We start from the raw sequence: 25,701 nt of genomic DNA on the forward strand, positions 1-25,701 counted from the left end.
TGCAGGGCCAGGAGTTGGACTCAATGATCCTTGTGGGTCCCTTCCAACTCAACATATTCTGTGATTCTGTGATTTTGGATTAGATTGTGCCATATCACTTCAAGGCACACCAAAACAGTTAGTTCAAAAGAGGAAAAAGAGCTCTCATTTCTAGGTCATCCTGATGCCAAGCTGTTGAGTTAGTAGCATAGACCAGCCCAAGAGACAGCTTTGGTGACAGTAGCTCTGCCTGGACTTTCTGTGTGTGACTCAAAATCTGGGGTTCCTGGAGTTCTTTGGGATGGGGAATCCCCACTCGTCCTGCCCGCGGTCATAGCAGCCATGTGGATTGGTGAGGAGGGTCCTGTGCCCATCTGCTAGACCTGCTTGCCATGAGAGAATTCCTGTGGCTGAAGGACATCCATATCAGAGACTAACCCTTCTCAATGTGTTTAATGTTATCTGTGCAGATACATGCTGCTTTTATTTCTCCTCACACTTTGCTTTTTCAGGATCAGGAAATGGATGGACACTTGCTGCTCTCTTTACTATGTTTCCACATCTTTTTTCTCCTACTGACAATCACTCTATAAACTATGCAGTCGGTAGTAATGAAAAGTCAGGTCATGAAGAGTTATTGGTGTGGACCTCAAGTCCTCACCCTGCTTTCTAACACAGAATTTTCATTTTCCATTATACTGCTATTGCTGAATGTGACTGATTTTTAGCCTGGGCTCCAGGAGCCTTTCTGACCTCAAACAGAAGGGGAGCTATTGCTTCAGCACTAGACCACGGTATAAATATGACGTGTTTATCTTTGTTTTATTTCACTGCTTATCAACTAATGATTTATCATTTAATTCTTTTCTTACTTATAAAATTTATAGCAAATACTTCAGATCTAGTGGGATTTTACTTGTGATTTTTTTGTTTCTTCTTCTATACTCTTTTGTGCCTTCATAGACTGAAGTGACTCAGCTCACTGTGTATTTTTCCTTTTGTTTCCTTCCCTTCCAGTGCTGTCTTTTTCTGGGTGGTTGCTATCTGCTCTTTTTTCTTTTGATGTTTTTGCCGTACTATTCTTTTAATAATGTAAAATCCTGAGTTTTAGACTGTTCCTCATAGTTACTGTCCATTTGCTTCTCCTGTTCCATTTTCCTTGCCACTGTGCTTGCTTGCTTTCTTTCTTTGGTTTTCTGGAACTTGCTATCAGCTGATGCAAACTTAGCATCAGCTATAGATTGCAAGAAAGAATATCAGAGAGAAAATAAGTGCAGCAATGGAATCAGAAACTCAGCTATCAATGTATCTGTTTCTTGTTTTGTACTAATGTTCTGTGTTTTCCTGCTACCTTTTTATATTCTCTCTTTGTTGCTGTCGTGTCTTTATTTCTATTTTTGATTTCTGCATCTAGTTAGTATTGTTAATAGTAACATTGGGTATTACTTACAGTTAAAGAGATTACAAAAGATAGTGCACTGAGAGCAGGTGGTCACACTTGAAATGGAACAGTTTTTGGGATCTTCTGAAATTCTGTTACTTACGTGAGCTGAGGACTAGAAATCAAGGGAGCAGTGAACATAAAGGAAATTGCTCATTCCAAGCATTTGCCTTCATGTTCTTTTTAAAACCACAGCCAGTTTATATGCATTTTTCTATGAGTTCAGCTGAACATTGTAATCTTGACATCTGAAAACTCAGTATATATGGTCAGTAGAAAATAAACCTGACCTCTGTATATTTTTTCACTCAGAGGCAAATGGTGAATAGGCTATCCTTGAGAAGCTGTTTGCCTCACCATCCCACATTCTTTCCTGTAGTGAAACAGTGTCTAGTTTGTCAGTGGTTGCTGGGGTTTTGAGGAAGGGAGCAAGAGATGCTGTAGGCAAAAGGACCTTTTTGTGTACTTTCTCAAGTTATGGCTGTTAATGACATTGAGGTTATCTCTCCTGTCTGGTACATCCTGCTGTGCTGCTTATGAGGCAATACCCAGCAAGTGATATCCTGTTGTTTGTACCTTCTCTTTGATGTTCATTATTTGATTTGGGAACAAGTAGCACGATGGTGAGGGGCATCAAAACTGTTTCAAATATTTGACTTAATGTCTTAAATTCCATGGGATACCAGTGTGTCTTTGTACAGTGGTATAACTACATGTTGTAGTAGGTACTAATTGCATAACTACTGTAATGTCATGCCAACAGCTTGGGTTACCTTTTTTTTTTTTGTGCGTGTGTCTAGTGGTTAATTAACCTTCCTTTTAAAATTAGAGCTCCAGAAGCAAAGCTTTCTGTTCCTCAATCAGATGGGATTGTATTGGGTTTGCACCCCTTATATCCCATATTGTTTCAGGGACTGTCTTCACATTTATGAAATTACCGATTATTTGTGTTGGAGAAACTTTAAGAATTAAAGTGTTTCATCACTTTAAGAATTAACAAAAAGCTAATTCTCTGATTCTTAATTAATTGATTATTTTGTTCTCAGATTCAGTTTCTACAAGCCACTGTGCATTATAAAGCAAGATTTAACAACAGACAAAAACCCTCTCAATTAGATTAAGATTCCTCTTAATAAATTACTTATGTAGAAAATGTGTAACAAAATAACTAAGCATTTCACCTTTAATTAAAAAAAATTAAATAAGTCAAAAACCCAACAAAACCCCACAAACAACAAACTAGCTGCAGTAGTAATGAATATGCTAAACACCATAAACATACCCTAGGAGTGTTGGAATGGTGACCATGAGTAAAGCTGCGATTCCACGTCTGTGAAACTTTTACCACTGCCATCTATAGTTGTAATGCTATGAAACGTAAGAACAAATACAGTGCAATTCTTTTCCAGTCCTAGCAGAATGTATGAGAAGAAAAATGGATAGATAAATGTTGCAAGTGGAAAGCTTGCAGTAAAATTTCCCACTTCTGAACACAGCTTTATAGAGAAATTTATTCCCCAAGTTTGTGGGTGTTTGTTACCTATAAAGCCCTGGTTTGTGTTTGGCTCTTGTATTTTTTTGTGGTGAATTCCTGCTGTTTGTTCTCAAGAAGCAACAAACTCTATGCTACAGTAAGAACTATATTCTACTTTATGTAGGTGTAGCTTCACAATCATTGCATTATGTGAATTATCTTTATTTCTAATTCTATTATGATCTACCAAGAATTTCCAGATCATCTGCAAAGTTTATCATAGATGCCAGTATTTGCAGTCTCAGAAAAAGCATTGTTGATAACAGCAAGATATGTGTATGATAAAGAAGGAGAATTTACTGACAATCTAATGGTAATTAGAAGCCAAAGGATATTTCGATTCTGAGATAACTGTTACAAGATAGGTAACTAAAAATGTTAAGGATTTACTCAGTTTAACAATGATTAAAAATTTGCCGTTGCTATCGTTAAAGAAAATCAGCAGGCATTTATTCATTTTGCAAAATTACATCAGGAAAGAGGATTTGTAAATAGACAATCTCACTCCATATTTTCAGTGGGAATATCTATCAACTTTGTAAACCTCTGGCTACCAGCCCTTTTCATGCTTCCCTGTGGTAACTGGATCTTTCTGGGTATGTCAAAGACATCTTTATATAATTCCTGCAACCCTTCAAACAGTGTGTAAGGTCCTGCAGTGCTTCCAAAGGAAGGCTTTGGTGTCTTTGCACACATTTAAGAGTACTTTTGGCACCTTCTTGTGCACTTGTGTTGCCTTCTCAACCCATAAACATGCATGCACACATGTTTGCCATTCTTGTCCACCCTTCACCAACTGGGAGCTAATGGGATAAAATGTCTTTTCCCTTTGTCTTCTGTCATCCTCATTGCTGTTATACCAGGTGTTCCCTGGATGTGTTCTCAGACGTACTTTAACAAAGTGTTCTCAGTGTGGGTCCTGTAAAACTCATACCAGCAATTTTACTACAGTATTTTCATTACAAAGGGCATCTTGTTTCACAATAATATGTTGTATTCATTTTGAAGATGTCCTCACATCTTACAAGAAGCAATTCTAAAAAGGTGGCTGATGCTGTTAGTTGGTACTTTGTTTTCCTTGTAAAGTCAGCATGGTATAAAAAATTCAGTGTAAAAAAATGATTTTAAAAGATAGATTGTGCCTTGATGGTACCTTGTTATTTAGTTAATGTATGCCTTCTGTGATATGGTAGCTGCAGTATATGCTATTTATGTCCCAGAAAATATTCAAAAATAATTGCTGACAAAAGCTACTTCACAGGTTGACTCAGAGGTACATCTTGTAATCTGAATGTTAATATTCTGGATAGCTAGGCAGAGAAAACTATTGATGTGGTTTGAAGATTGTGTAGAGACTAGTCAGGATTTTAGTTAGAGAAGTGGGGATGGAGAGGGATTGAGATACTTGAGTTCCCCCAGCTTCACTGAAATTTTATATCTATTGAGTGTATAATTCATACAATATGTAATATTTTTGAACAGGTAAGATTTTTTGCTAGTCAGTTGGAAATGTTGACTTTTATATCTCAAGAATTTATGTTTTTTCCAGAAGCAATTTAGAATCACCTTAATTTTACTCTAGAATCCAGGCAGCCCCGGTTTTACTGTGCAATTCTTGACTATCTATCACCTGCTTTATTTTTTGCCTTAAGCTTAGGTTGGTGTTACAAAGAAGCACTGATAAAAAACAGAGGTCTGAATCTTATGTCCATTACATATGGTCTATTCCCGTGTGATCCATGCAGAGGGAGTAGGAGCAGCTACCACTGAGATCAAACAGTTTTTCCAGCTCGAATTATCATGTAGGTCTTGGCTTTAAGTTTTAATGGACTCAATCAGGACCTCTGTATTTCCAAAAAGGAGATCATCCTTTTATTCGTGTTGCAGCTGTTTTGGGAGCAGAGAACTGTTGAGAATATTGACAAGTGAAATGATATGTTGTATTTTTTCAGTAATAGAATTTTTATACCCAGGAGTTGAACATTTTATTCCTCCCTCATTCACCTGCAAAAATATTGATTCTGTACAGGCCTTTGTTATCATAAACTATTGTGCCATAGACAAAGGTAAACAGCATTCTTACCTCTCTGGGTGTGTAGTCAGATAACCCAGGCTGTAAACTGGAAAGTATTTTTTGCTATCAGGCTCATTGGCCGGCCTAGCAAACTCCACGGGTATCTGTATCAGCTGCCTTGGAATTGCTTTTGATGTGATTAGGCTACTAATTAGCTGTCTCAATTCTTTTCTCCCTCCTGATGTTTTCTTTTGATTCACATTGACTCAGAGGAGTCTGCATTCAGTGTATGTTTGTTTTTGTGTTTTGTCTAAAATCCTTAATGATAGCTTAGACTGTCCTCTTTTGGTTGAGAGTTTCCCTCTGTAGACATACCTTTTCTGTTAAATAGGTGCATCAGGATTTTTCTCTTAGTTGGTACTTTGCAAGGTGTAAAAACAGTGTGTGGTCAGGGTGCATGTATATGTGCATATTCATTTAAAGTGTGCTAAGGGTTTTACAGTCTGAAAGAGAATGTGCATAGTTACTTCAAAACCATCAAAACCATAATACATGTTTACTACTCATATTCACCAAATAGTAACCTTACAATTAAATTGTTATGTAAAGTTAGTTAAATAACAGCAGAAGTTATTGTATTAAGGCCCACTTTGCAAGGAAACCAATGACAAGGAAACCATGAAACACACTAATAGATTATATGCCATAGCAATATATTGCCTTTTTATTACTTTTCCACAGGCAGCAGATTCCTGTACAGTTATTATTACCTACATTATCTGCTAGTTTTCTATCAAAAAAGCTTCAGTCTATTGAATCATTAATCTAATATTTATCATTCTTATTGAAAATCCACTAGTGTTAGCACTGTATAAAATATTGACTCAAACCACGACAACTGGTTTTGCTAAAGATTAAAAACATATTAACCTGAAAAGCACAGTATTTCCTAAGACATTTTAAAACTACTCATTGTGGATATTTGAAATGACAATTTTTCTGTGTTGTCTGAGGAATGATTTTTTCTTAAATCTTTAGCATACAGTAAGTGACCAGTCCCATCCTGATTTGAAGATGCTGAGTGTTCATCCAACACGTATTTGAAATTTTGATGTGTATTGCATTAGTTACTGAATATCAAGAATAAAATTTTTACTCATACATAGAGTGTAAAATGGGATCTTTTGTAGCAGCACACGGTCTGTTTAGAATGATATAACAGGTGCTGAATGTTCAGATATCAAACAAAATGCCATCTTTCTGTAGAAAAGAGGTGTCAAAAAGTTTCTTTGTACCTTTAACGCATGTGATTATGTAGTACAAAATGCAGAGTTTGTAAAATTTCTTGAATATACAGGCAAAAAATGAATAATTCAAAACAACTCATAAGTTCTACATTCTATTGTATCTTTTATAACACAGGCAGAAGATAGCATTGTGTTCCCAGTAGAGCTGAATTTGCACAAGTTACACCTCGGAAAATGCCAGATGGTCTATGGTCTACTTTTGAGAGCTGTCACATATGTAAAGATTTGAAAAAAGAAAGACAGCTGAATGAGAGCAGTGGATCATTAAAGAGAGAGTGAGAGTCCCTGGGTATCACTGTGTTTTAAGAAGCATTGTGTCGTTCCTCATATTACACCTTTTTTTTTTTTTAAGATATACACAACCTTTAAAAAATAAGGTAAAAATATTTCTGTTTTAAACTGAGGTGGTTGTGGTTTAATCTCAGAACTGTCAATTGCTTTTGTTCTTTATGCTAGAATGCGGTCATATGGTTCCTAATTGGTTTCAAGTGTGTTTTAACCATAATATTCAAGTCTCCCTAGTGCAAAATTATCAATAAAGTTAAAATAAATTTAAATTGAGATAACTAATCCATTTGGGGTTTTATTCCATTTTGATTTGACCTGCATATAACATTTGAATAGTGTAAAGCCAGTCAGCTAAAAAGTTGTATGTTAATGCTAGAAGACTCGAGTACTTTGGGAACAGGATAAGTTAATAAAAAATTAAAATTAAAAAAACATAGAAAACTCCAAACCCTTAGTAAAAATAATAATAAAATCAAAACCATAACTGTTTAGATTTCCCAGGACTTTTCATTCACCTACAGTTTGACAGAAACACACCTAATTTTGCAGATTGAATTTTGGATAATTTGTCAAGTTATTGTATCATAGCAAAGACCCAAAAATACACAAACAATTGTAAGCTGCCACCACCAATTTAGCTGGCTTGGAAAAAGTCATAACTGTTAGTTTTAGAAACTGGCATCAGACACAGAGAATTTTAGAATAGTTCTTTAGAATAGTTTAGAATAGCTTTTGTTTATTGAGGACGGTTAACCCCTCCCCAGTAATTCTATTTGATGCAATTGCACCACTTCACACTTGGAGATCATAGACAGTGCAGACTGAGGAAACATCATTACATGGACCATGAAAAGTGGGATAATGAAAATAAACTTTGGGGATGCTAAGGACATAAACATTGAATTTTGATTTCTAATGTTGACAGATATTTTTGACTGTGTTTAGGTCTCCATTGCCTATTTTTAAAATGGAAGGAATGACTTGATTTTTAACAAAATTAATTTTGCACATACATGGAAAGGGAATCTACAAAAATCTATGCTTTTAATGATATTTATTCAGATAGGGAAAGGCTCCCTAAAAATTTGTTTTGGGACCTTTATATAAGTCTGGAGAAGTTAACCAAATATATACTACAAATTGAATTTCAAAGTGAAGAAAGTGCCTTGCTTATGCTTCTGTTTGTAGGTTTTGCAAACACTAATGCAAAATTGAAGAAGCATTGTCAGAAGAAGCTTTGAAGAAGCATTTTCAGCATTGTCAATAAAAACGTCTTTGGGCAATAATTAATTGTTCAGGTATCAGATAGTGTTGTGCTCCTACTCTGTTGGCTTGGAGGTTTGTGAGCAGTTACTGCTGGTAAAGGAAGTGAACAATCTTTGGTCTTTGTCTTCCCTGTAAAATCTTTGGGGAGGCTAAAACCTAAATGTTTCCCCCAGCCCTCTCTTTATTTCCAGCAACAGAAAATTATCACTTTGGTAAGGTAGGTTCAAGCGTGGTTACTTTGACCTGGATTGATGTGGGCAATCAAGTCGATTTGCTGAAAATCTTAGTGGCGATGAGCGAAAAAATCGAATAGCAAGAAAAAAAATGAACCATTTCATATTTAAACTATTCGCCTGTGACTAGTATGTAAAGTTTATGATTTATATGAAGTTTAGTCTGAAAAAGTTTATGATAGTTGAAGGAAGCAATCTGAGAATGGTCAGTGTCCTGAATAAAAGGGAAACATTGAGGATTTGTTAGGCAAATTTAGAACTGAGAGTCTTTTTAGAGACCTTGTTGGTCTATATGACCCAGTCATATTTGTCTGAAAATTTGGTAACTTGTACCTGAAGTGATCAATGGAGATGTTTCTTTTTAGAGAAAGCTAATTATAATTATCTATATGTGTTGTTACCTTGTACACAGCGTAATATGTATATGAATGTGTACTGTGAAATCATCTGAAAATGGATGTGAACCGCCTGAAAAGAGAATGAACTGCAGCACTGTTTTTCTTTACCCCTGACACTAATTTCTCTTCAGTTGAGTCTCTAGTAGAATCTGGACTTTCTCCTTGACATAAAATTTATAAATTGTTGGAGATTGGACTGTCTGAAAACTTCTTTATGTCCAAGCATGATGCAGTGATGTTTTGATTGGGAGATGTGATTGAGCTTATGTTTTTTGATTGTGTAATCTTGTTGTGATACTATGTGTATAGTTTAATTAGTTTTCCAACAAAGTCTGCATTTTTTTCTATATAAGAATCGTTAAATTGAAACGACTTTTGTATTACGAAGCTTTACATAAAAAAAAAAATCCTACATCTTTTCTTTAGTTACAGACTTTAAATACATAGGCAGCCTCTTTTCTATGTTATTATAATTATTCTTCTGTATGATACAGTAGCTCAACACAGAACGATAAAGTTTCATGCTTACTCATTAGAATGAGTTTATAACGTGTACTCTCAGAGTCTTAACTAGGTCACTGCAGATTCTTGCCTTGACAGGTTCTGTATTTTTTTATCTTTGACCATTTCAGTATGTTGCCATTAAATTCCCAACCGGCCCATTACAGCTATTTCTAAAATTGTGATTCTGATTTGAAGAACATGGAGGGGTGAACTCTGGCTTGCCACAACTGTTTGAATGCATGTGCCTTCTGGTTACCTCCTCCACAAAACCAGATTTTGTTTGGTTTTGTACTTCCCAGCAATCCATGATCTTTATGAATTAAGCTCAAAATGTTGTTAGTTACCTGGATACTCCTCTTCTTCTTCTTTAATATACTGGTCTGTGGTGGCTGTGTATCGGGGGACCCCTACTGTGTCACTAAGGTTATTTTCTGAAGACTTGCAGGTTGGCCAACCTGCAACTGAAATTCTGTTCTGCGGTCTGTATGTTCACTCCAGTACTTTTTTCTCTCATTTGATTGCATTTCCCCCATTATTCACTTGGTTCCCTTAGTACAAGTTTATCTCAGTTTTGCTACTTTGTTTGCCATGCTCGACTTTTTCCTTTCTTCAAATTGCTTGTCTTATGCTTTCTGTGTAATTCACAGTCTTGCAGTGCTGAATGGGGAATCTAGACCTCATGCATATATGATGTGCTTTTTGAATACCTACTAATTATTTTTAATTTAGAGATATTTTTTGCTCTGTTGTTTTGCTTTCTTGTCAGTCTATTATTGGATCAATAAGAGCAATGACAGTTCCATTCCCGGTCTAGCCTAAAGTGTTCAGTTATCAATTTACAATTTAAATTAACCCTTTCTTTCTTTCCTTTGAAGCGCAACCTCAACGTTTGCCTCAGCCGAATACTTCAGCACTGGAAAGGGGTGAGGAAGAAAGTGGCAAAATCCAAAATGGCCACGTGGGTCTGGGTAATGGAAGTGGACTTCACAACGGGGTCAAGCACATACCTGCAGACAACAGAACACTTTCAGCTCCCGTTTCAGAAAAAATGCACAGAAAAATTCAGTCCACCTTGTCTGTCAACAGCAACGGCAGCCAAAAGAGTAAAATAAGTTCTGTGTTTTCTCAAAAGCCAGGTACTTCACCAGAAGGTAAGCTGATATTCTTAATTTTAAAACCCCAAACTGAATAAAGACCAACCAAGCACCATTCTCACAAAAAATTACACAATTAACAGAAAATAATTGAAGAGTGTGAACTCATGCTCTAGAAGCAAATGGAAGCCATTATGATAAAAGACATGATTCTTTCCCAGAGGAAAATATTAAGTATTTGAAGGAAAGGAAAGCAATTGGAGAGTTCTTGCTCTCAAATATTTGATCAATATAGTCTCATAATGCATAAGTCTCTGTAGTTAGTATCCTGAAGTGACAGAAACTCCTGTCAACATTGTCACATATGCACCAGAAACAAACATTAAAGTACTACTAGTTTAAAGCATAGTAAGTATTTAAATCCAGTAATGGCAGGCTCCGTGAGGGTGGACTTTGCTTTTGAAATATTCTGTTAACATATATCCTGACTAGCCATGAAGTCTGAACACTAGATAATAAAATTTCAGTGTTTAGCATGCCTTATGCTATATTTGAGCAGTAAATAATGTGCATGAAAATGCTTCATAGTCCTTCTGCACAGCTTAAATAAGCAGAAGTAAATAATTTCCCTTATGTTTTAGCTCTGTCTCACTGCTTGCAATTACACTCATGGTCCCAGAGTTCCTGACTCTCTCCTCGATCCACTGCCTTCCCATTAGCACTAATATACTTGATGGGCTTTGCTACTGCCCATTACGAGAAGGGTGCAGGCACGCTGTAAATTTTATTGGTTTGAGGCAGGCATAGATGTGACTGGTTAAAAAAACCCCTCCAGTGGTTTGTACCGTGGGTACAAACACAGATTCTTAGAGAAATGGGAGACAGTACTGTTCAGTGAAATGGGGAGGATTCTCGGCCTAGATGAAAGGAAGAGGGATCAGAAGGACTGCATGTAGTGGCCTGAACGAAGCCTACTGATGTCAGTGGAGTGAGTTCTCTTGACTTCAACTACTTCAGTCAAACTTACTCAGTGAATCTGTGTAGTGATATCAAGAACGGCTTCACTCAGACTATTCCATGGGCTGGTCTTCCTTGCTGTTGTTTATTTTTATATTTATCTTCAAGAACCTACTGTTATTTTTCTGTTGTACTTTCAGTCCTCTAATTTTTCTTTCCAAAATCACATCATACTTCCTGTATTCCCTTTTCTGTTATGTGAAATACAGTTTACCCTCCGGCCTGATATTTTCCTTATATGTTTTTCCTCAGTGCACTTTCAAAAAACTAACTTACGAGACCTAGATCTGTTCATGTGAGTGTAGAAAGTCAGTCTTTAAATTCAGGCCTCTGAATTTAAGAAATTCAACCTCTAAAAAAGAAGCACCTGCAGAGTTCTAAAGAGACAGTGCCTTCCCTGTCCTTTCCCCTATACAATTAATTATGGCAAACACTTCTTTTTTTCTTCTAAAATTATATTGCAATAAATACAGCTGGTGGGATTTTTTTTGTTGTTTAATAACCATGAAAATAATTATGTCAAGTTACTGAATAGTTTAGAAAATGGATAAGATACCTTCAGATTTGGCTTTAAATTCTAATATCTGATTTTAATATCCAACACATGATTGTGTTGGTTGCCTCAAACTGCCAATATACAGTATTTTTATATACAGTCAGAAATGTTGTTATTTTTAAAGGCATATATGAGTACAATTTAGATAATTACATAGTATTGTCGCACTGTATTACTTGCATTCTTTCAAAGTACAGAAGTACAGGATAATCCTTACTGTTACACGTGGTTTCTTGAGTCACCGTAATAGCTAAAATTAAATATAGTTAATATTGTACATCTAACTTTGTACTATTCTCATTTTGGATGTGGGAACTTGGATATATGCTCTCAATAGCTTGATCGGTGCTGCTAATGTCTGTAGCTCTAAGTTTTCTGTTAATTAATCTGAGTGAAGCACAAGTTTTATTGTGCAATGATTAAAGTATGTCTGGTGTATTGGGATATGCCAATAAGAGAATGTCTGTTTTTTAAAATAATTTTCTGGTTTTGAAATTTATTTTACTTTACAGTTGTTTGACAGACATGTTTTATATTTGTGTAACCACATCTGCATGCACACATATACAACCCTTCTGACAGTTTCTTCAGCTTTTCAGTGATGTACCCTGTGGGGGGCTTCATGGGGGAACTAAAAGCTATAAGTAATACTCTTATCAAGCTTTTGCCTTGCAGGAAGTATCATTACATACTTTATTTGTCCTATCATCTCACAGTGTTTTTTATAAGATGCACAGTCAGAGACTCTAGAAATGGTCAGTTGAAATATCTAAATATTTATATAATATATATATAAAATGATATAAATATAAAATGATTTATCCATAATTTTAAAATAATTTCGTTATTACTATAAGTCATGATAACCCCTTATGACTACTTCTGGAAGATTTGCTCTCTGGTATCTGGTTCAAAAACCTTATATACTTAGCCAGGTTATTTTTTCAAAGGAGTTTAATTTCATTTAAACAATATATTTGTGTATATATATGTTTGATGAATGCATCTAACTGTACTAAACCAGAAGAGTATATCAGGAAGCTCAGTGACTAAGAATTGCATAGACACTCTTTCAAAATGGTATACATAGTTTCATTTGAACATAACTTCTATAACTTCACTGTATGATGAATCATACTTTTGTGGGCAAAGAGACATTTTTCTGAGCCGTTGCCTGTTCTGATGCAATGACGTTTCTGTAGCAACTATTGAAAAGACTTACAAGAAGATGGAAAAGATAGGAAACTATTGGAAATTATTTGCAACATTGCTTAACTGATTGGCTTTGATTTAACTTGTACCATGTTAACCTCATAAGCCACTGGTTACTGCTGAAGAGCTGCAGGGTTTGAATTTCCTTGAAGGTGTGTGTTTGTGTTTGGACACATCTATATGGTAATATAACTTCTATGTAGTATCTTATGTAGCCTTATGGAGAAAGAGACAAACTATATTTATTTTGTACTGTGAGTATCGAGTAATGAATCACCTGAACTAACTCACCAACTTAGTTTACTGTAGTATCCAGAAAATTTTAGTAGAAAAAAGTATGGGTAAACTTGTACACTTCCAGATATTTAAATTAATTTTTTTTTTTGCTATTTCTTATGTAGTACCTTGGATTTTGTAATCTAATTAATAGATTTTTAATAATTAATTAATAGATTTTCTAATTAATAGATTAATTAATTTCCAGGTTAAAACCTGAAAATACGCATCCTGTATTTTTACTTCATCTACCTAGTCTTCCTCCTTGAGTGTTCTGCTCTGTTGTCAGTCAGGAGAATAGCTGAAATCAAGTAAAGGAAAGTGGCCAGAGAAAAGAAATATGTTATGTCCTCAGAAGGAAGAAAAGTGAGAATTCTGAGTTTAGACTATAGAAAAGAGAAAATATTTTTCACCTTTTCTTATTCCCTCCCAAAAGCTGCATTCTTCTTGATTCTTCTTAAAAGACAAGATATGAATATTTCTGGAGCACCACAGCTATTTGTAATGCAAAGGAAGTCCAGATCTGGTACTTACTTTGCTCTAAAATATCGTATCTGTTGACAGAACAGAAAACCTGGAAGGGCTTGAAGCAGGATTGAATCAAGAAACATTTGGGCTTGCCACCCATTCTGTGCAGGAGTTTATTTGGGCTCTTGCTTATTTAAAATGTAGCATGCTGCTTCATATACTGCATGTTTCTGTATATGCACTAGAAAGCTAAAAGAAGTTCAGTATTACTTTACCCTGGATGTCTCATCTTCCCATGAAGATCAGTAGTGCTCCTGTTGGTCTCCAAAGTACTAGACAGTCCTAATGCAAGCTGTGAAGCCCTCTGTCCCCCCAAATTTCCCCCACCATAGTTAAGAACTTTTATTAATTGTTCCAACTGCAAAATCCACTTGTGCTGTGAGTCACATCTTGTGAGCTTTTGGAATTGAAGTTGCATTGGAAATGCTTAAAATGTAGCAGAAATTTTGGTAGCAGTAGTATAAAAACATTAAAAACTCTCTTTTTCAAATGAGTCAGTAGTATATATGACCCTGGGATTAGCTCAGTTGGTTCCAGCATGGTGCTAATAAAGCCAAAGTTGTGGGTTCAATCCCTATACAGGCCATTCACTTAAGATTTGGACTTGATGATCCTTGTGGGTCCCTTCCAACTCAGAATATTCTGTGATTCTGTGATGTGCAATTGTGTCAGCATTCCAGAATATGCTGTTTAGAAACACATCCAAGGAGACTTAGGAGGGTGTGAGTGCACTCACCAGTTCTGCTTTTCCTCTACATCTATTATTAATTCATATTGTCCCTGAAGAAATCTTACTCAGCTCCATTACTTACACTACAAAAAACCAAAGTATTTATGAAATAGTAGGAATGTCGTTCTTAAAAAGCAGTTTTTAAACACTGTTTCAGTTCTAAAGATTTTTCAAAGGTACTGGGTAGGTTTCAGTGCATATTGGGAATTTAAAAAAAAAATTAACTCAAAGAAATTTTAATAATATTTTAAATTATTGATGCCATAGGTGTCACAGTTCGTCCAAAATTCTGGTTGGTAGGCCACTAGCAAAGAGAATTGTTACTGTCTTGCACTTGTTATGAGTAGTGGAGAAAAACACCTTGGAAACATGAAAAAGCAATTGTAAATGAGTAAAAAGGAAGACAGTCTAGCTGCTGTGTTCAGAAGCATTTGTATGTGTCCAGAGCAACTTAAAGAAGAGAGGAGATCTAAAGGAGACAGCAGTGAGGCAGCAGAGCAGTAGATCTTGATGTCAGGAAACGAAGAAAAATGAGTAACTGCATGCCTACATATGTGTATCAGAGTAGTGGAAGGTAAGTAATAATGACATATGCAGATTTGGAGGAGGAAAGGGAAGAAGTTGGGCAGGGGAAGGGATAGAAGAGGAATTTAATTAAGGGGGTGGAGGGGGCCAAAGTAGGTACTTATTTTTTTGTAAAAACCAAACTGAGTTTTCCTACCAATTAGGAAACTTGATGTTATGAATATTTTGAATCAAAGCAATCCTTTATGAAAAGTTGAGGATGGAGAGAGGGTTTAATTCAGGGTTTAATTAAGTTTTGAAATTGAGCTCTTGCTCTTGGTCAAGTTGTTGGGACCTCAAAAGTTACTATGTTTGTCAGGGAAGTTCCCACACTTTGAGTGATAATTTGAGTTTAATGCAGTATTTCACATATTCAAAAGGCTTTGAGCATACACAATTGCTGTATTCGTTTGGAAACAGTAGATGGTTAAACGATGCTAAACAGATCATGAGCCTGCCTCCTCTATGTACAGTGGGATCTACTCTTTATTCCATCCCAGGCTTTTGAAACCAGAAAGACACTAGAAGGTATCTTCTTTACAATGTTTTGTTTTTCAGGACAGGTCTTTAGGAAGTGTAATAAGGCTAGATGCAGGATTGAGGTAGATAAAGCCTGCAGCATAGAAGTGAAGCTTTGGAAAAGGACAGGCAATGCAGGCTTGCCAACACATTGAAGTTACCACTCATGCTTTTCCAGAAGAAAAGCCTGAAGCAAGCTTCCTCAACTTTCTGGACTGTATATCTTGTGCTACTGAGCTTAGAGATATGATGAACAATTTCATCCAACGTGTGGGGTTTTTTTAAATCCAATGTTTAAAATTCAACATTTCAGGGTGCGTTTGGATGAGGCTTCCCTCACCTCCTCCCTCTTCTTTTTAGTATAATGCAACTTCATCTGTTCTAGATGTTGAATGCAAGCATGGGGTTCGTGGTCACTGTTTAACTCATGCTGCTGACTACATTAATTTATTAGAGTATCCCAAGTGATACTAATGGCTTAACTGAAGACAAAGCAAGTCCACCAAGTACCCTTTATGTTAAGCTAAGGTCTTAACAACCACTAGGTGCATATGCATGGAAAGTAGTGAGTAGTCCTAGCACAGTAGCAGACTTTTATTTGAACTAAGAGTGTTTTTTCTTTGGTTTATAGAATTTTATATAAACAGAAAAATTGTTCTCAGTAAACTTTCCTTTTGGGAACATGATTTTCAATAGGATTGGGTTGGTTTTTTTTCCTCTTGAGTGACACAAGAGCAGCAGTAAGTTTTCTTTTATAAACTCTTTGGTCATTTGATCAGTATTATTTACTGACATTTGGTAAGAGCAATGAATAGCATAACGTTGCAGAAATATCTACTGGCCATCTCTCTCTCAGTCTTTCTTTTTTTTTAAGCATACATGCGCTCTGAAATCCATTCCATAGCATTAGGTAGCATTTGGGCAGCTACTTGTTAGTGTCCTGCCAATCACTCTACTTGGGCAAAAATTTTCATTAACTTTTAGAAATTGATTGAAAGTGGATTTATATCTGAGCAGGAATTGCTAAACAGAGGGGTTTTTTGTTAGACGAGGTTGTATCAGAACACAGTTGTCAATCAGGCAGTGAGCAATTAACATTATCATACGGTCAAATGTGTGTTTTTTTAAGAAGACATTTTGAAGAATGTTGTGTTTTAAGCATAGTTTACTTTTTTTTACACAGAAGTCTTGGAAGGTAATTTATATATTGTTTAAAAGCACTGAGTGGAAAACAGGGCATGTAACAAAAAAAAGACGTCTTCCCATGGCATCCATTTTACAAGGTCATGGCCTAGCTAGCATCTAACTAGTCTCAGTATTTGCAGTGATGAGCAGTGGCAATGAAAGCTTCAGATTCTAAGGAAGTCTTAGGTATTGGAAATTAGGAGATTTCTTAGTATATATTTATGTTTGAAATGGATAATTTTACTCCTCGGGTTATATATGAAGAGTTTAGAATATAAGCTGTGATGAAAGTTTCCATGTGTTTTGCAGTGTGATTTGCCTGATCAGGCAACATTTTAAATTTCTTGATCAACAAAGATAGTTTTTTATTTGAAATGCTGAAATATCACATATACTAGGCTTTGTAACTGTGTCTAAAAAAAAGTCACTCTATTATCTAGAGATAACTGTACTCCTTGCAATGTGTCAGTTTATTTTTGTACCTTTCTTATTTTTCCATGAGCATTTTCCTGAGTGCAGTGAGTTTTCTCGAAAGAAACGTGATGGGTAGCAGAGGCTGCACATGAACCCTGTATGCTGCAGGATCGGTGGGAGGCGTGAAAGCTGCGTGCCACTGCTCGACAGTTTTACGCCTCACCTCTGTGCAATGCCCACTCTTAAGAAACCTGTGCCGGGGTGGTTTCTCGTTGGCTGACTGTGCTGCTCTCACTGTCGGTTGTCTCAGCCGTTGGCGCTGTGTATTCATCCCTGCCGCTGCCAGCACCACACTGCCAGACTGCGGGATGCCTGTAGCACCTGCTGGGGCTTCTGTTCAGGGCTCTGCAGGGGCCCGGAGTAAACCCCCGCTGAAGACCTCAGCTTCACTTTGATTGCGGGTTTGCCCTTTTTGATTCTCTCTGTGAGACAGCACAGTGCCTGGAGATTTGTTTTGAGTTGTCTGAACTTGGTGAATATAGTTAGTAAGAAGCTGACCAAGGTGACCATCCTGTAAGTGAGTTTATTTACCATTGCAGACATGAAAACCTTTTATCATATGTGACCTGCCTGCTTAGTATGAAAGCTTTTTGGGTCAGTTTGTGACAGATTGGTGTCAAACATTATAAAAGCAGGAGATATCAACCTGCACATGCATTTCTCTGTACATTTTTCAGTTCTCCTTTTGTGTCCCTTTTATAGTTTCGATGATCTCTTAAAAGCCTGTTTCTTAACTAGAGCCGCACCTTTTCATAAAAATGAAGTGATAAAAGGGAAATTGAAATAAAAAAAATATTTACTTCAGTATTTGAAAGGAATTGGATACCAGGGTATGCAAAGATTTTAGAAGTAAAAAGTGGTATGTGCATGCAAATATTTAAAGATATGGACAAACATAAAAATAGTTTTATTGTTGATATTGTTTCTTTTCCTTTAATGAGCATAGCAGTTTTAACTGGAGTAAGTTATAAGTGGGGCCTTCTGGGCTTTGAATAACAGTGTGTAAACAGTTTGAAGGGATTTTAGGCCTATATCTTCTCTGGATATTGTCTGTGGTAACATTTATAAGCCCGTTAAAGTAGATGTTATATGTACTGTATACAATCTTTGGTTAGATCTGCACAAAGTAGCTGAATGTATGCGTACCATATAAAGCAGCAAAAACTTGGATGTGTTGGTTGTGTTTCTCTTTGTCTTGGCATTATTTAACAGTTTTGATGAAGTTTCATAACAAATCTGTAACTTTTGGGGATGTGCCAAAAGACTAAAAAACAGCTTTACTTGTTTTGGTTTTTAAAAATGCCGTATGGGATGACCCTTTTAGCATCAGGTCTAGCTTTCATCCCAGGCAAAATGAAAGAATAATTGAAGATAAGCTTGAGTGTCTGAAAGCTCATCTTTTTTTCCCAAATGTGACTTGGTCTAATAAAGTATGCTATCACTGCCTACAGAACAAGTCTATTGTAATTTATGCCATTTAGCATAGCTTTTGGGAGCTTGGATCATAGTCAACAAATGTGATACTGTACTTTGATGAAATCAAATGCATTTGATAAAGGAACTAAGGTAGATATACTAGTTCAGAGTTTTTATTTTTTTTTTCCTTTCAAAGTTTACCTCTATACAGTGTTTGCACCCCACATCCTCACTTTTGTTTAGTGACAATCTGTAGTGCAGCATTTCTCCATTAATTAGAAAAAAGTGTACTATAAGAATTGAAAAGTTATGGAAATTTGAGAATGCTGTGGTGTAGTGTGGCAGTCCTAAGGAAAAGGTTATCTTCAGTAATGGTTGACCTATGTAGTGACACTTAAATACATTCACAGAAAAAGAAATTAGTTTAATGAAAACTCAAACCTCAAGAAACTTGAGAGTTAACTTATTACCAACAGTACTGCATCCTGAACATCAAGGCTGATGGAGTTTGGTCCTCAATAAAGACATGCCACTAATTCTTAATTGCATTAATATATCTAATGGGAAAAGAAGAATGAGAAAACCTCTGATTCTTAAAAAAAACAACCAAACAAAAATGAAAACAAAGAAATAGATAATTTTAAGATAACACCAGTGTCATAACTGATACTACTGTATCATTTCTTCATTAGAAAAGACTAAAATATACTCGAAAACGCATTGTCAGACATTAAAGTAATCCAGTTTACAAATATATAAATTATGTTTAATTCTGGTTAGATTAAAGTTCCACTCCTCACTCATCTGCAAAAAAAAAAAAAAAAAATTAGGATTTTGATGTGGTAAAGTCAATGAGTGGAAGTTAAATATAGTCTTTATTCTTAACGTGTTGAAAAAGTTTTGAAATTTGGAATAATGTGTAATTTAAAATAGTCTCCTTGGTCTTGTAATCACAAAAAAATTATTGGAGTGTCTTATACAAGCAGTGAAATATATTGTAGTAGTCTCCACATTGTAATGAAAAGCTTGTGGTCATCTCTTTTGGAGTGAGCTATATATATAACACCCTCATGGCTGCATTCCACAGATCATGCCACCCAGCAACAACAGTCAAAGGAAGTGTTTTTTAGCTGTAAAATGTTTTCTGTGGAACAGACAGGTTGCTGTAGGAATATGGGTGTTAGAAAAGGATGTTTTGTGTGGCATGTAGGTTTGTTATTACTACAAAAACACACTGTGACTATATTTTTATCTTATAATTGCATCTCTAGATAAGAAGCTAAGAAAGAGGGGTAATTTATGGAAGAAATTATTCTTCCACCCATTTTATCCAACTGTATTACAACCCTTTAGAGTCATGATTCTGAACTCAGCAAGTTAGGTAGGACTAGGTAACAGCATGCTTTGTCATGTGTTAAATAATTGCTACCTGGATAGCTATTAAAAGTCAATAACATGAAGAACATAAAAGCATGATTATTTCAGATTTGTCCTTGAAATGTGGATCAAAGTTTATGATCATTGTACAAATGAGTCATTGCAAGAATAAAGAGAGCAGTAAAGGATATCTCTACTTTATGTTAATTGTTTGTGGAGGTTAAGTAAAATTGTTATATAAAGATTTTCTGAATGGAAAATTAGTTTTGCCATCTGGGGAGAAGGAAATAAAAATAAAAAAAGGGGTAAAAAAATCCTTTTAGTGTTTCAGTCAGTGAAGAAGAGATGGAAAAAGAGACCCTCTACAGAGTTTCCATAATAACACTAGTGGCCAAAATTTCTTACCGAGTCTTGGACGATTTTTGATAACTTTTACCTTTGAAATACCTTTATTTGAATCAACACAGCCTCTTCTTGTAAGTCTTGATTTGGTGGGTTTTATAGATTAGGAGGGAAAAGTTCTTTTGTGGGTCCAGAAAGTGCTTTCTGAATGTAGTCCCTTTTGTTTAACCTATGAACTCTGTCTCTTGCCCATTCAACAAGTACGTATAACATCTGTGAGTGTTTATTTCTTCTCCTGCAATTTTTCATATGCTGCATTAAGCAGGCAAGATTTGTTTGAGTGTTTTATTTTTCAATACCAAAACACATAAATGTTGATTATGGTGTACTAAAACATTTGTAGAAAAACATTTGTTGTTGTATTAGCTTCTTTCAGCTGTATTTTAAGGATGCAAAATAGTAAAACCTCAATTCCTCAAATATGAAGGCTTCTTAGATAGAACTCTTGGCTTCTTTATCTTTTTCCTTCATATTAAAAGAAAATCTGAAAGGAGATTGTACCTGAACAAATTTAACACCCATCTCCATGACAACCAGCTGATTAATCGCTATCGGTCTGGCTTTGGTCCTCTTCAGTGAACTGATACTCCCCAGGTTTTTTTTAAAATATCCTCTGTGTTTTCTACGAAGGTCATTTATTTAGTGACAGTATGACTTTGTGAAAAACAGCCTTTTAATGCAAGCAACAACTTTCTTTAAAAGCGGGTTAATCTTACCTGTGGTTTCCTCTCAGTTTTGGGAAAAACTCCCCCGGGCAGATGGAGCTCATCAGCCCTGTAAGGCCATCCATCTAAGAGAAGGTCACTCTAAACAAACCTACGTCCTGAGGACCTCACTGCCATCGTCCAAGCTCGCTCGGCCCCGGCAGATGAACCTCAGGATTAAAGGGTGGGCTCAGTTCAGCGCACGCTGTGTCTCACCTAAAAAATCCACTGCGCAGGCTCGAAGGGTTAATGACCTTTCCCAAATCTTCGCTCGCGAAGACTGGCCATACACACACACACACACACTTCCTGCACAGTAGTAGGGAGTTTTGGTGGTTACGGTTTTTTTCCCCATCTTGCTTTTTCTGATATTTCAGTTTTCTTTTGAGCATAAGTGTTCATTAGTACATTATGAGTGTGACTAGTTGAGGCTTAGGACCTTGCGGTACAGGTATATCCAAGTTAAGTGTTGTATCTAAGTAGTATAGTAAGCTCTGAGCCTCTGTTGCTGCATTGCTGAAGTATTCATACTTTCTGGTGTTAAGTCATCACTGCACTACCCTGCAGTCAGTGTTTCTGCAATGTTAAAGGTATTTTGAATCAATCAAGATACTTGTCATAGCTACTGCATAATTTTTTACATTTATAAATTTGTTTAGAAGGCCTGAGAATAGTATAACTGTTGCAAGTAATTGCAAGTTTTCCCCTATGACAGAAGTAACAACCTGTAAACTGTAAGAACATAACATCTATAGAACATAACATCTATAGAACATAACATCTGTAGGTGGTCAGACAATTGCCCATGTGGCTCAATATCCTGTCATTCCTAACAGCCTCTCACAGAAGATACCAGTGATAGACAGGGAAAGGGTGAGATTGTGCAGGATATTTTCCCCAGAACGTTTTCCCAATCTTCACCTGTCTGTGGCTAAAGAGTTCAAGGTTTGCAAGCAGTAAAAAGAAGAATGAAAGCTGAGGCTAGGAAGGAAGTATTTCTCCATCTTCTATTTTTAAGTTTTCACATGTTTGGTTCCAATCTTTGTGTTTACCTGTCATGTCTCATGGATATATTAATTGTTTGAAGTTATTCCATATATTTACTCTTTGGGCGCCATATTTTTTGCAGATGGTTTGTGGGACACCTTAATTATCTCATATAATTTCGTAGTACTTGTAAGACATGGATATTGATGTTCAGGTGTAGTTATGAACTCTATGGAATATTAAAGTAGTACATTAAAAGGTTTGCCAATAGATTTGTAAGGAGAAGCAATAGAAAAATCTGTTTTGACTGAATATTTTACATACAGTTGAAAGTAAGAAATGCCTATAACATGCTATGCTTTATGCTTCTAAGGTGTACATAAAACAATACAGAAAGTAAAAATGTTGAGGCAACTCTTTTATTTTCCTTCCTAATCACCAAGTCAACAAAACAGATTTAGAAGGGTGAGATGTACTGGGAGAGGCTGAAAATTTTAGGTAATTTCCCTCACTAGCTGTTTTTCTAATTTTATTATTTTCAATCACTGTGTAGAAGAAGTTAAAACTGAAGATAATAGATACAGATATTTTACATAATAAATGACTAGAGAAATTTATCTAAGCAGATGTTTTGTACTTGGGATTTGCATAAAGGGAAGTGGTGACAAGAAACTTGCACCAAAACCAGTCCTGAAAAGATGGGAAACATTTCTTGTGGTGTTAGTTTATATCTAGTCTGAACAATTTTCATTCAGCTACTTATTTGACATAGTGATATATCTGGATTTACAATAACATACTAATTATTTCCTCTTTTTTCTTTCCTTTTTTTTTTTGGGGGGGGGGGGTATTTGTTTGTTCATGATGTGCTACTGAACTATTACATATGAAGATTGCTGTGTTCACTGTATCCTGGCTTGCTTGTTCTGTGAATTTTTCACCCTCTGTAACATTGTTCTGGGACAAGCATCCTGTGGCATCTGCACATCAGAAGCCTGCTGCTGTTGCTGTGGGGACGAGATGGGAGATGACTGTAACTGCCCGTGTGATATGGACTGTGGCATAATGGACGCATGTTGTGAATCTTCAGACTGCTTGGAGATCTGCATGGAATGCTGTGGGATCTGCTTCCCATCATGAAATATTTATCCCTTTTTATTTTATTCTCTGTAAAACTGGAGAGCTTTTCTTTAAAAGCATTTAAAGAAAGACAAGGTAAGATTTTCACACAACCAACTGGTATTGCACTGCTAATTCCCTTTATATAAATGTTTTTTTAAAAAGCAATCCTCAAATCTGTATTCTAACACAGGTTGTATAGTTTTGTATGTGAAACTAAAGCTACATTCCAGCTTCCTTTTGTCTTTGCAAACGGAAGACTTTGTTGAAACCAATTTATAGACCTGATACCACAGGTTGTATGAAGGCAAAATTACCATTTGAATTGAGTGATAGGTTTTGGTCAGAGAACAGACTGCAGAGCAAAGCCTTAAGTATTTACCTTTACCTACTTTAGTGTTTAAACACTCAAATGCCTCCATGCATAACGTGCCTTTACAAACTTTCTGAAAATCAAAACATCTTTATTTCTATCTCTTTGGGTTGAAAGCAACTTTGCTCTATTATTTTAAGCTTAATTCAAAAGCCAGCATTAGAAATGTATTGTTGGTTTTGCTACAGTGGTCAAGTTAGCAATATTTCTTTTGTTTTTAATATCTCATTGGTTTGAGAGAGAGATTCCTGGTATTTTGCATTGTCAATATTGATACTATCAAAAAAACTGTAGTCAAGTGTAAGTTTTGCGATGGACTAGAAGAGTACCAGGATTTCTTTGTTATCAATCAAGACAGAATAGAGAACTTATTTTTTACTTCAGTACTATTATTACTTGAAATGCTTCTTTTTAGAAAGAGACTTTTGAAATCTGTCTAGACATGACATATATCTTTAGAGTAACAAACTAATAGACTAACAAATCTTCAAAATTTGGTTGTAAGGGGGAAATTATTAGAAGTTAACTCAAGAATCTCAACCTGTGCATTAAGTGGCCCAGTCAGTGTTTGTGGCCTTAGAGCCAGTGTCACAAAAGTTAGTATTTATTTCTTCACTGTGTGAGAAAGATCCACAGAGGGTAGCAGAATTTAAACCAAATATAAAGACCAAATTAAAACTCACTTGACTAAGGAATTCTGTCATTGAATGCAAAAAGCAAGTGAAAAAATGTTTATTCTCAAATACATTCTAAGTGTTATTTTAAAATAACTGTATAAAAAAGGACATTTTAAAAATGTATGATAGCCTTTGAAAATAAAAGGACTGGGATTTAAAATGTTTGAAAAATACAGTTAGGATCTGTTGGACAACCTTTTCCCTATTATACCATCAGGGTTTTCCAAGAAATACCTCTCTTTGTAATTGTAATTGTGAAATGAATTTTTTTCAGCACATAAAAAGGTTTATCACATTCCTAGATTTAGGTAATCAAGATACCCATTTTCTTTACCACCTGCTAGTTTCTTCCCTCCATGTCTGTAACTCATGAACTTTTCTGTGTAAACCACCTACACATCTTGATGTCACATACTTAAACTTTCCTATCCACACTTCAGAATTCCCATTTGTAGATTGCTAGATCTCATAAATTTAGGCCTTGTTACAAGAATCATCAATAGCCAATAGCATATATGTGTTGAGTGAATTGACCATAAATGTCTCTTTATTCTATAGTGAATTCAGTTTATGCAAATGTGACAAGCTAAAGATCACAGGAGTGTGAAGCTAAATCAACAAATTGTCTGATATTAACCAAAGCTTCTTCTTGTGAACACTGGCTAGTAGTGCCTACTACTGCAAGTTATCACTGAAGGTAACATAACCAAATCCTCAACTACACTGGGGAGCTGGGAAGTGTTACATTTTGCCTTAACATATGCAATATTGTGGTGTATTCTGATGCAATGTGGATTCACCTGCAGAGGGTGTCCTACTCTGTTTTTTATGGTTACTACAAGGATTATTTCTTATTATGGGTTTTTTTCCCATATATTGGGCCAGATTCTGATCTGCTTGGCATCAACTACACGCATTTCCATTCATGTCAGAATTTTCCATTGGTTTAACTCCAGTTAGACAGCAAAAAAATATTATGGTAATAGGGAGGCTAATAAGGAATCACATAGTTAAACTGATAAATTCCCAGTGCTCAGAATCTGACCTATGGGGCTCAATTATGACTCCTAAAAGTCTGAACCACATTGGGAGGGGGGAAGAGGTGCCTTGGCTGAGTGGCATTGCCTGGAGCCGTTTTACCTTTGTAAGACATAATGCCTCTGGGGAAATTGGGGGCATCATAGTAAGCACTGGGACTCAATGCACCTTGGGAAAAGTCGAGACAGTGCTTTGTCCATTGTAGGTCTATAGTTGACACCGTCATGGTGGGACATGTTCTCTGAGGCTAACCAGCACCATGAACTGTCTTTCCTCATGTCCTTCTGGTTGCAGAGAGGTGAATTATGGCTGTTTCTTGTCTGAATGTGCCTTTGGGGACAGAGAACTGGTCTTCCAGACTCTTGTCCTACCCCAATATCCATGCCAGCTGGAGCAGTTCCAGTTTTGTGCTTGGAAAACTGCACATTTGTATATGATGTTTTAAAAATACTAAATCTTACTAAACGTTACTTTTACCACAGGATGATA

The 25,701-nt window shown here is 36.0% G+C and overlaps 1 protein-coding gene across 4 annotated transcripts in view; it reads left to right on the forward strand.

Moving 5' to 3' along the window:
- MDFIC (MyoD family inhibitor domain containing) overlaps window positions 1–24,284 on the forward strand; it is a 50,816-nt gene extending 26,532 nt beyond the window's left edge. For all 4 annotated transcript variants that reach the window (XM_027746152.2, XM_027746153.2, XM_027746154.2 and 1 more), the window contains exons 4-5: window positions 9,840–10,115; window positions 22,898–24,284. In XM_027746152.2, the coding sequence (XP_027601953.1) occupies window positions 9,840–10,115; window positions 22,898–23,145 (524 nt within the window). In that variant the 3' untranslated portion in view covers window positions 23,146–24,284. The remainder of the gene's footprint in view (window positions 1–9,839; window positions 10,116–22,897) is intronic.
- The last annotated feature ends 1,417 nt before the right edge of the window (window positions 24,285–25,701 follow it).

The sequence above is a fragment of the Pipra filicauda genome, unplaced genomic scaffold (assembly GCF_003945595.2).
Source record: "Pipra filicauda isolate LSUMZ 115617 unplaced genomic scaffold, ASM394559v2 scaffold210_size2929891_pilon, whole genome shotgun sequence".
NCBI lineage: Eukaryota > Metazoa > Chordata > Aves > Passeriformes > Pipridae > Pipra > Pipra filicauda.